Source organism: Myotis daubentonii, chromosome 13, assembly GCF_963259705.1.
Source record: "Myotis daubentonii chromosome 13, mMyoDau2.1, whole genome shotgun sequence".
NCBI lineage: Eukaryota > Metazoa > Chordata > Mammalia > Chiroptera > Vespertilionidae > Myotis > Myotis daubentonii.
In genome coordinates this window covers 7,013,952-7,024,530 of record NC_081852.1, presented here as the reverse complement: position 1 = coordinate 7,024,530, position 10,579 = coordinate 7,013,952, and the positions used below count along the sequence as shown (strand labels likewise).

General features: G+C 54.9%; 1 protein-coding gene across 3 annotated transcripts in view; it reads right to left on the bottom strand.

The window, feature by feature from the left end:
• Positions 1-207: 207 nt before the first annotated feature.
• WDFY4 (WDFY family member 4) overlaps positions 208-10,579 on the bottom strand; it is a 256,614-nt gene continuing 246,242 nt past the window's right edge. For all 3 annotated transcript variants that reach the window (XM_059662081.1, XM_059662080.1, XM_059662082.1), the window contains exons 58-62: positions 7,655-7,834; positions 5,608-5,790; positions 3,452-3,536; positions 1,087-1,198; positions 208-593 (exon numbers count right to left, since the gene is read on the bottom strand). In XM_059662081.1, the coding sequence (XP_059518064.1) occupies positions 527-593; positions 1,087-1,198; positions 3,452-3,536; positions 5,608-5,790; positions 7,655-7,834 (627 nt within the window). In that variant the 3' untranslated portion in view covers positions 208-526. The remainder of the gene's footprint in view (positions 594-1,086; positions 1,199-3,451; positions 3,537-5,607; positions 5,791-7,654; positions 7,835-10,579) is intronic.

Here is a 10,579-nt window from a genome sequence, read left to right as displayed (position 1 = left end):
CTCAGGTCCGAGGCCCGTGCCTCAGCCACGGAAGCCTCTTGAGTGAGGCCCCTCACTCCCCGCGAGGCCCGGCAGGGCATTCAAGTCCACGGGAGGGGCTGACGAAGGAGGCAGGAGGGCGGCTTCCCTGAGCCTCGGGCTTCCTAAGGAGAGAGATGCAAAGGCTGCCTGGAGAGGGTGGCGACGTCACACTCAGGCGCGCTTACGCTCGGAAAATAGTCATTTTAATAAAATAAAGACAATACAGTATTTCCCACTAGTTTTCAGTAAGCAACCCCGTTTTTGTCAGTGCAAGAAGCTCTTTGAAAGGCGATCCTATGTGATTGGTGAACAGGTGGTGTCAGGGTCCCGGCTTCCAGCATGCTGCTCACAGGAGCCCCGAGCTCCTACCCGTCTGCAAAAGCCCACGATGGTGCAGGGCAAGGCCGAGGTCCCGGGAGCCGAGGAGAGGGGAGGTGTCCAGGCACAGCTTCATCCCTGCAGCTGCCACAGCTGCTGCGCCCGGGCTGCCGCCATCTCTTCCTTCCTACCCCTCTGCCGACCAGCAGAATATTCTCCCCTTCTCATCGCCTACCAGGAGCTTGGGCTGGTTTCTTGGGAAGAGAAAGAAGAGACAGGCTTGTGAGAGGAAGCTTATCCCAGCCGCAGCCAGGAGATGGCCAGCATGGAGGTTGCAGTCCCGCACCAAGAGCCTGCCCCGCCTCCGGCTTCCCCGGGTGCTTCCGGTGCTGAGATGCAGCGGGCCTGTGGTCTCTGACATGTGGCTATTCTGCATGGGGTCACAGCCCTCCCGGCATTAATAGGATAAACATTGCAATCGGCAGTGGCCTCAGGAAAAGGCCCTCTTTAGGATAAAATCACAAAGCAATTTACTTTGACCTTTTGGATTTCTTTGTGGATTCATGGGTATTCCATGAGAGAGAGCAGGGACATGTATGTGCTAAAATACATTTTCTAGGGCCCCGCATGGCCACCTGACCTGAGTCCTGTGTCCCACAGTGAGGCTGCCTGAGCCAGGCCCAGACTTTCCCCGGGGTGGCCACAGCGCCCTCTGCTGGAGGCCTGCAGAAGCCGAGCTGTGGTTACCTGGACATGGCCAGAGCCGTCACCGCAGGGCTGGTCTTGCTGGGCCTCCCTGTCAAAGCAACACTGATGTCCAGCTCTCTGCACAAGGCAAGGTTCTTCTCGCACCTGTGACCTGTGGGGAGCGTGTGAGAGCCAGTTAGCAAGCCCAAGTGGCTTCACACACATGCACGTGTGCGCCCACACGAGGGACACACACACACACACACACACACACACATATATTTATATTTGTGGTCAGCAACTTGCTAAATTGAGGGGAAAATATATTTAATCTTGGCCTGTGCTGTTGCAAAAAGGGCCGTCCCAATTTAATTTGCCGGCTGTGATAGTTACATGTGCTGACGTGCCGCGGATCCGTGGTGGACCAAATTGGATTTGTGTATTATTGCTTTCTAAATTGCATGCCTAGTTCAGCAAAATTGTTCATCAGTGTTTACTGGCTTTATGCTTAATAAGATGCCCCACAATACCTTGCTGCCAGGATGTAATGCAGCCCTTAATTGCCTAGTAAAAATAAATTATATAAAGTTGGCTTTATCAACTTATCTAAATCCTCTCACACCACAACCAATAATTAAATGCTGAGAATGTTTTTTCAAAAAATATAACTCAATGATTGTTACTTCGCTCATTTTAATGACCGCATTTGGGGGCAGACAGTAATTCCTTCAGTGCGGAGGCGAGATGGAGAGACCTCAGCTGCATCTGCCCCTGTGAAGCCACTTGGCTGGCGTCTGGGCGGGAAGGAGGCAGCTGCCCGCTGCCCCAGGTGGCTGCTGGGTGTGCAGGCAGCCTGTGCACCAGGACACGCGTGTGCATGTGCGCTGCGGACAAGCCTGAGCAACCAGCTGCCCCGAGCACTTTTACATTCCAGACTGAGTCCAACTCTCTGAGGGGCTCCTCAAGTAAACTGTACTCAACTGGCGGGTCCTGCTGCAACTGACAAGTAAACGGATTCCAGACGGAAGTCAGAGAACATGTGCACAGGTGCCCTGCCCTCGTGTCTTCAAGGCTCTCCTCCTGCCCCTGAGGCACCTGAGGACACGGGACACGTATGCACACATGCATGCGTCATGCCCAATCCTGGCCCCTTTCTGACAAAGTTTGGAGCAATATCATGAGCACCCAACCTGCACTGGCTGAGGCTGATGCGCCTGCACCTGCATCTGCTAGCTCTAAGCTGGCTCAGCGTGGAGGATAAGGCTGGTTGGTGCCTGCGCTCATGGCAGAGAAGACAGGCTGGCAGTGAGGACCGTGGCTCCCTGGCATTAGCTGTGATGGAGGTTGCCCGGCAGTGGTCACATCTGCCCTGGTGGCAGGAGTGAGAAGGAAGTGGTCATGTGCTTCTGGGTGACTTTGGGCGAGTTACTAGACCTCTCTGTGCCTCAGTTTCCTCCTTTCTTGCAGCTGTCATGGAGACGTCTACTGCACAGGGCTGCCATGAGGACTGAGCATGCATGGACCGTGTGCCCCGTGAGGCTGCTCGTGTCTGCTCTCCCTCAGGTGCAGCAATGACACTGTGGTGGCAGCAGGGGGACACATTTTCTACCCCAATCCCAAGAGGCCCTGCTCCAAGCAGCGGTTCTCATCCTAGGGTGCGTGCCAAGAGCCACCTGGGCACTTGACAGACACGAAATCCTAACAGCCCCAACCTTTTCCTGGGGGCTGGGCTGGGCACAGGACCTGGCTCTGCATTTAATAACCCCCCAGGCGATGCCAATGCCGATGATCCTCACAACGGGTTTGAGGAACTCGCGTGGGGAGCTGGGTGGGTGAACCTGGATGAAGAGGGCTGGCTGCGGCCTATGACCGTCCTCTCCCTGGGGATATGGCGCGACCCCTCCTTGCTCCTGCCTGGAGCCTGGCTCTCCAGCTGGACCAGGCCCTGGCTGGGGAGTTGGACATTGCAAAGCCATTCAGGCAGCTGGAGAGAGAGTGGCCTGCAAGGTGTGGCCCTTCCAGATGCTCAGGAGGCCCTGACAATCCCCCCTCCCCTCCCCGTTCACACAGCCAAGCCGCGCGCGCCAGAGCTCAGGGTCCCTGCAGGCTGAGGCCGAGGCCGCCACTTGGCAGAGCTTCTCCATGCTGCTGCCCACCCCACAGCCTCCAGCAGGAAACTGTGCTCCTGCCTCCCCAGCACCTCGCAGGTCCGGAGAGACCCAGTGGCTTCCCTGGGCTCCATGACAGCTGCAAGAAAGGAGGAAACTGAGGCACAGAGAGGTCCGGTAACTCACCCAGTCACCCAGAAGCACATGACCACTTCCTTCTCACTCAGCTACAGCCCTGAGGCTGAGGAGGGGGCAGGAGAGGGAGGGCTGAGCCAGCAAAGGCGCCTTGCTGGCTGCACCCCTGGTGGGGCACTCACCTTTCGGGCTGGTGGGCGGAGCCGAGGGCTCCTCCGGTGCCACCTGCCCAGGAACAGACCCCTTCATGTCCTCGGTCTTCCAAATCTGCCAAAAGGAAAAGTCGCTATGGGCGGGGGAAGTGGTCCCTCTGCAGGCTCAGGGCCCATCCCATTCCGTCACAGCGGGAAGCGGGGACCCTCCGGGGAGGGGGAGGCAGGGTGCCTTGTCGCTGCTGATGTTCATGAATTCTTGGGGAAAAAGTTTCTTAGGCTACAGCTTCCCTGTGCAAAGTGTTAGCCAAGCTGCAGTTCGGATGGTTCCCTCTCCACCCCTGTGTGTTCATAATACATCTCCCTCACCCCTGGCCTGTAAGGAAAAGGCTCAGCAGCCAGTTTATAACCAAGTTACTTAGCTAATGCCCTCTCGTCTCGCTGCCACCCCGCCAGGGCCCCCTTCACCACTCAGCAGCTGGGCCTCCATCCTCTGACCCTGGTCCGAGCCATGCTGCCAGTACCCTCAGGCTGACCACACAGGGCTTGCACTTGCTGAGTCTGGACTTCTGTCGCCAAAGGCCAAGGACCAGCCTCCACTTCCATGCTTAGATGCTTCTGTGAGCTCTGGGCTATGCAGGAGCTCAGCTCCCAAGCTGAGCAATGGGGGTGGGGATTGGGGGGCGGGATGAAGAAATGCAACTGATGCTCAGCCAGCCCGCTCCTCTGGCCGACCATGGGGATCATGTGCCAACAAGCCCAGACCTGTGGCCTCCTCACCCTGCAGCCAACTCCTGACACCCTGCTCTCTGCAAAGACCCTGCGCCCCTCGGCACAGATGGGACCTTAAGGTGACTCCTCAGCCTCTTCTCTCCTGTCCGGGCAGCTGGCCCCCCCCTGCATGGCCTCCTCCAGACCCTCTGACTCCCCCTTGTCCTTAGAAATCAGTTGAAACGCCATCTCCTCTGATGGAAATAAATGGACTCTCCTCTCAGAATATCCACCATGTTAGCCGTTCTGCTTCCTGAAGTATCATCTCCATGATCATTCTGAGACTGAGTGTAGAGACCTCTGAGGGCAAGGCTAAAGGAGCGAGCTTTCCTAAATGCTTACAAAATTCAATGGGCATTTTCTTGAATACCTTGTAGTAATCAATTAACGTTTCCTTTCATAAAATGTAGAATTCAATTGACAGTTTTTTGAATGTGTCTCTTAATTGTTTTTTATCTTTAGTCATTCCTTCATCCTTCCTGTCAGTCACAGAAAATCACCTGTATTTTGTTTATCCCATCCTGTTCTTTCCACCTCAATGTTTCTCTCTCCTTCCCTTCTTGGTTTCTTGATGCTCCCCCTCTCCGCGGCCCCCCTCAGAGGATCCACAGCACATTTCAATGATCCCAATGATAGCACAAACTACATGAGTATATTTCCTGCTTGTCCCCTCTTCTGGAATATGAGTATCTGAGGACAATGACCTGTTTATCATTACTGTCTGTGTGCCCTATATAAAGTGACTGGCACAGAGCCAGAGTTCAATGACTGTTACATGGATGGTTGGATGGATGTATGGATGTATGGATGTATGTATGTATGGATGGATGGATGAGTAGTTGGACAAACCATTGGGTAGCTGAATAGATTCATAGATGTATGGATGAAAGGGTAGATGGGAGGATAGATATATGGATGGAAAGAACAAAGGGAGGAAGGAAGGAAGGAAGGAAGAAAGGAAGGAAGGAAGGAAGGAAGGAAGGAGAGAGATAAATAGTTGGGTAGATGGGTGGATCTTTTATTGGATGGATGGATAGATGGGTGGATGAATGGATGGATATATAGATGGGTAGGTAGAGATATAAATAGTTGGATGGGTAGATGAGTGGGCAAGTGGGTGAATACATTAATGAATGGTACAAATATCTCTTTTTACCACTGGGCTATGTTCTTATGCATTTGGCCATTCAACTTTCATACTTTGTGGTAAATGTTTATTTCATTATGTGAGGGTATGTCTGTATAAATTGTACACACATATTGGAAAGAGCCTTGTCTTTGCCCTCACTTGCTACAGGGACCTGGCCTGGAATGGTCTCATGCAGCCCGCAGGTTCAGCCCCTTGGAGGAAGGGAGCAGAATAAAGATGAACACATTCTTGTACCGGGCCCTCCTCCTACCCCAGACACACCTACCCGGACCATGCCGTCGCGACTTCCAGTGATGATGGCGTGGCTTGCGTCCCATGCTGGCCCCTCCACCATGCAGCAGCAGGTTATGGCTCCTTCTGGGCCCCAGGCTGTGGTGATGCTGGCCAGGGGCTGTCCGTTGACATTCCACAGGGACAGATGGGCTCCAGCACAGGAAACAACAGTGCCCTGCGCAGGGAGACCTGGCTTCACTCCAAGCAGGGTCACTGCCTGCCCCCGAGCCTCTTGCTCAGCCACTTGCTCAGGCTCTCAGTCTGTGCACCAAGCACCCTCAACCCGCCATCTTCTGAAGACTAACCAGGTTCCCCAAGACCTCCTGAGACACCCACTTCTTCCCGCTGACTTGGGTCTGCCTTGCATTCTCGCGCAGCTGTGAGGTCCCGGCTTCTTACACCTCTGCTTGCTTGGACACTGCTTTCCCTGCACATGCTGGTGGGCTTGCCCTTTGGACTCCTCACAGCTCTCTCCCTGGCAGTATACTGACGGAAGGGGTGTACACAGAGCCTGCACCTGGCCGGCCATCCTTGTCCCTAAGAAGTTTTGGACATTACGGGGTAGAGGGCAGAGTACAGAGGCTCAAATGGCTACATGTGGCTCATAAGATTGAACAACGTCCCTTTGGAAGGAATGTCTGAGGAGGAATTTTCCCACTGCATCTTCTAAATGTTTATATCCAGAGTGTTTGCTCTTCAAGTCCTTGTCTAGTTTTCTGTCCAGTGGATTAGTGGCCACTGTCACAGGGATGCATAGCGTCAGGCCTTTGAACCTTGCATTACCGACAGAAGGGAGGTCAGAGCTGTGTCTGCCCCCACCTCCTGGGCTGGGCTCCCCCATGTCCCTGCCTGAGGCCAGAGACCATGGTTGCCCAGCATTGAGCACTGGGACCAGCAGGTACTTAGTAAACTAGGTTGGCTCCTGGACAAGTTGAGTTCAACAACTTGTTGTCCCGATGTAAGTCTTCTCTGAGATCTGGGGACATCATTCATTCTAGGCTTTACATTCTTGCAGATCAGGGTTTGGTGCCTTCCTGATACACCCACTCATTCATCTGTTCACCTTCCATTTTTCCATCCACCATCCACTCACTAGTTCACCCAAATATCCAGCCACCCACATACCTATGTATCCATCTAACTATCCCTCTGCCATCCATCTACCCATGCATCCCTCAATCTGCCTATCCATCCTTCCATCCATCCATCCATCCATCCATCCATCCATCCATCCATCCATCTCTCTATCCATCATTCTCCATCGATCTACTCATCTATCCACCCTCCATCTGCCCACATAACATTCATTTTGGATTAAAGTCCACCCGGGCACCATTTTCAGCCAAAGTTGGCACTAGGAAGCCCTTCCATCATCCCCCCTCCTCCCATGCTCCCCTTTCCTGCTGTGCCCCTGCCCGGGAAACCTGGGGTTTTCTATGAGCTGATGTGGGCCTCAGCATCCTAAGATAAGCCTATGCCCCATTGCCCCATGATGGGGATTCTAGCCTGGGAGAAACTCCACACTGAGATTTCTCTCTCTCTCTCTCTCTCTCTCTCTCTCTCTCTCACACACACACACACACACACACACACACACACACACACACACACACACACACAAACACACACATACACTTTCCCCATAGGCAGCCAGCATGGAGAGACAACAGCACTTCCTGCCATGGAGACCAGAGGCACCTGCTGAGTCCCCACTGATTTGCAGGCAACAAGCTGAATTAGTAAGTTCAGCAGACACCTCACCAAAGCCAACCTCCATGGTCCCCCTGCCAGAACAGAGACCTCCCACTGCCCCCGCTATCCCAAGGGAGAAGAGAAGGAAGCACAGAATGAAACCTAGACCGCCGTGCTGCACATGCTAATGGCCCCATCCTGCCTGTGTAGAGAATGCTCCGCACATCTGGGGCATTCTCAACTTCCGGGTGCTCAGCCCCTGAGTTTCTCGAGGGCACCACCTACCATGCAAACAGCCGGGCTCACAGACATGTCAAGGACACAGATGTTGAGAAAGGGGCCCTCACCGAGATGTCGCTGATGGCCACAGCAGATATGGCCTCCTGGTGGGTGGGCAGGCGGGCCACATGGGTGAGGTAGTCCAGGTCCCACAGGATGCAGGTGCAGTCCTGGGAGCCACTCACCAGGATGCTGAAGGTGACTGATGCTGCCAGGCAGGTGACAGCCTGGGTGTGTCCGTACAAGGCCTGGGACAAGAGACAGGACCACAGGTTAGGGGAGGGACCAGCAATCCAGCTGCTTGATGAGATGCTCCACTCTTCCTTTTACCATCCGGCCCCAGGTGAGGAAACAGGTGGAGTGATTCAGTGATTCCAGAGCCTGCAGGGTATGTGAGTGTGTGTGTGAATGTGTGAGAGTGTGTTAGTGTATGTGGCTATGTGCATGTATGAGAGCGTGTGAGGGTGAGTGTGTGTGCGTGTGTCTATTACGTGAGTTATATGTGAGTGTGTGTGTGTCTGAGTATGTGTGTGTATGTGAGAATGTATGAGTGTGAGTGAGGGTGTGTGTAACTATGTGTGTATGAGTACGTGTGTGTATGTATGCGTGTGACTGTATGTGAGAGTGTGTGTATGTGTGTATGTGACTGTGTGGGTGAGACTGTGTGTGTGGAGGGGGAGGCACCTGCCTGTGTATGAGTGTGTGTGAGTGAGCGTACGTACATGGCTACCCTCAGTTCCGTCCATCCCCGGGTTGAGGCCCAGCTGGGAGGAGCAGTGTCCCTTTATCATAACCCAGCAGAGGCGGCAGCACCTGTGCTCTGTCCCCTGTATGTGTCTCAAAGGCTCTGTCTACGTGCACCCCAGCTGGCAGCATACACATCGCTGGGAGCTGGTTGCACAGGCAGACCCTCGGGCCCTCTCCCAGACTACGACTTAGAAACTCCATGGAGCCCACCCCAGGTCTTCACAAACCTGGGAGCTTTCACGCACACTCAAGTTTGGGCACCACACTGAGCGACCCCAGAAACACAGAGACCCTGAAGAAAGCAGGGAGCTTAGGTCATAGCTAACAGGGGTGACTTTTGAAGTCCAATGGAGCCAGGCTCAGAGCCAGTCGGCTATGTGGCAGTGGGTGACTCTGACTCAGTGTGAGACCCTCAGGTTGGCCTGTGCAGGGTCAGGCCTGGTTCGTGGATGGTTATGTGTCCAGATCTGGCCTGAGGACTTGTTCCCTAGAGACACGTGCCAGGAGCTGGTAAGTGCTACTGGCACGGGCGTGGTCACAACCACCAGAGGCTCAGGTGGGTGCTGTGAAGCTGCTGCACACGCACGTGCCTCTCTCCTCCGGAACCAGATGCGGAGGTGGCCGTCTGAGATGTGGTCACCGCTTCCCTGCTGGTAAACCTCCATCTTCAGAACCGACCGTGCTCATTTGGGTCAAAGCTGTCACCTGCCTGGTCACAGCAATGAAACGTTCTGCCTCGGATTTCCATGTCCTGGGTGGAACCTAACATGGCACCACCGGATGGTGCTGGAAGGTTCTGGGCGTGGCCCATGGAGGATCTGGGTCGTCAGGGAACGCAGAAACCGTCTGAATGGAGGAAAGTGGGGGGTTTGGCGTGACCTTTCTGGCTTCTTCCCAGGGTGAGCTGAGTCTGATGACTCAGTTCTGACCACAGGGGACACAGTGACTCCAAAGAGTGACGGCCAGTGGCCGGAGGGAGGCTGGGGTTCTGAGAGAGAAGCGGGTTAGTGGGGCCGGGCTGCTGCTCTCTGGGGAGAGCACACACAGGCACCCCGACCCACAAAGGCAGCGGCGCCGGCCCCTGGAGAGGCCTGGGGAACCAGAGAGGGCGGCAGCTTCAATGTGTCCCCCACCAGTTCCTTTGCTCCTCAGTGACACCTCTCTCCACAGTCATAATGCCTCATTATGTCATCTTGTACCGAAGCGAAGTCGCAAACATTAAATAAATGAAGGCCTCTGGAAATGCTGCTTCATGCCGGGTGCCGTGGTGAGCCGGGCCCTCCTAGCTAAGCGCGGAGGCACCGCAAAGCAATGGGGCTGCCACAGAGCAGCGTGTCACTGCTCCAGTTCCGTGTCTGAAAACGCATCTCAAGGAGACAATTCATCAGCAGCGACCAGCCACCTGCAGAGGATGCGGCCGGCCGCCTGTTCAATCCGTTCGCGCTTGGAAACAGTGGCTGACGGGGCTGTGGTGGGTGCCAGGGACCAACTGAAATGTAATCCCCCGGAAATGAAATCTTGGGGAACAAATGAAATGTGAATTATAGAGATGTAGAAAAGCAAAACCAATCTGACAGGCTGGGTGGACGCGGACTGAACACATCCGCATAATGGTCAGGAAGGCGTGGGTGTGTGTGCCCGGGTGGACGCAGGCAACAGGGCAGCTTCTATGGGGATGATAGGGAATCATTCTGCTTTGAAGTGAGTTTGAAATTTGTCTTTAATGGTGTAATCTCCTTTAAAATAAAACAATTTCAAAATCTGTCTGAGGAGCTATTTAACGATGACTTCTCTGTTTACCGGTTGGGGACAGGCCCCGCTGCTCAGCAGCTGGTAGCCTGGGGCCCCAAGGCCCTGGTACGGGTTTGACTTTGCCTAGAAGGACGGCCCACACCTTTTCCTCCTGACGAATCTGGGGAGAGGAGGGTCAGTTCCATGTTGTGTTGTCAGTGGGCTCCACAGAGCATCTGCACTCCTGAGGGGCCCCGGGCCGCGGGGGAGGGCTGCTTCCCCGGCCCCCACGCCAGTTTGGGGTCGGCCTGTGCCTCTCACCATTCCTGAGTGGGGCCTGGGAGAGGGGGCAGTACACAGGGCACTGCAGTCTTCACCTCGCTCTGGAATAGAGCCAGCCCTGGGCCACAGCGGCGGATAGGAAGGAAGGAGTAACGTGCACCAGGGCAGGCAGGAGCGCCAAGCTGAGCAGAGGGCTCCCCTGCCCTCACTGCCCGCTGTCCCTCAGGGTGCCG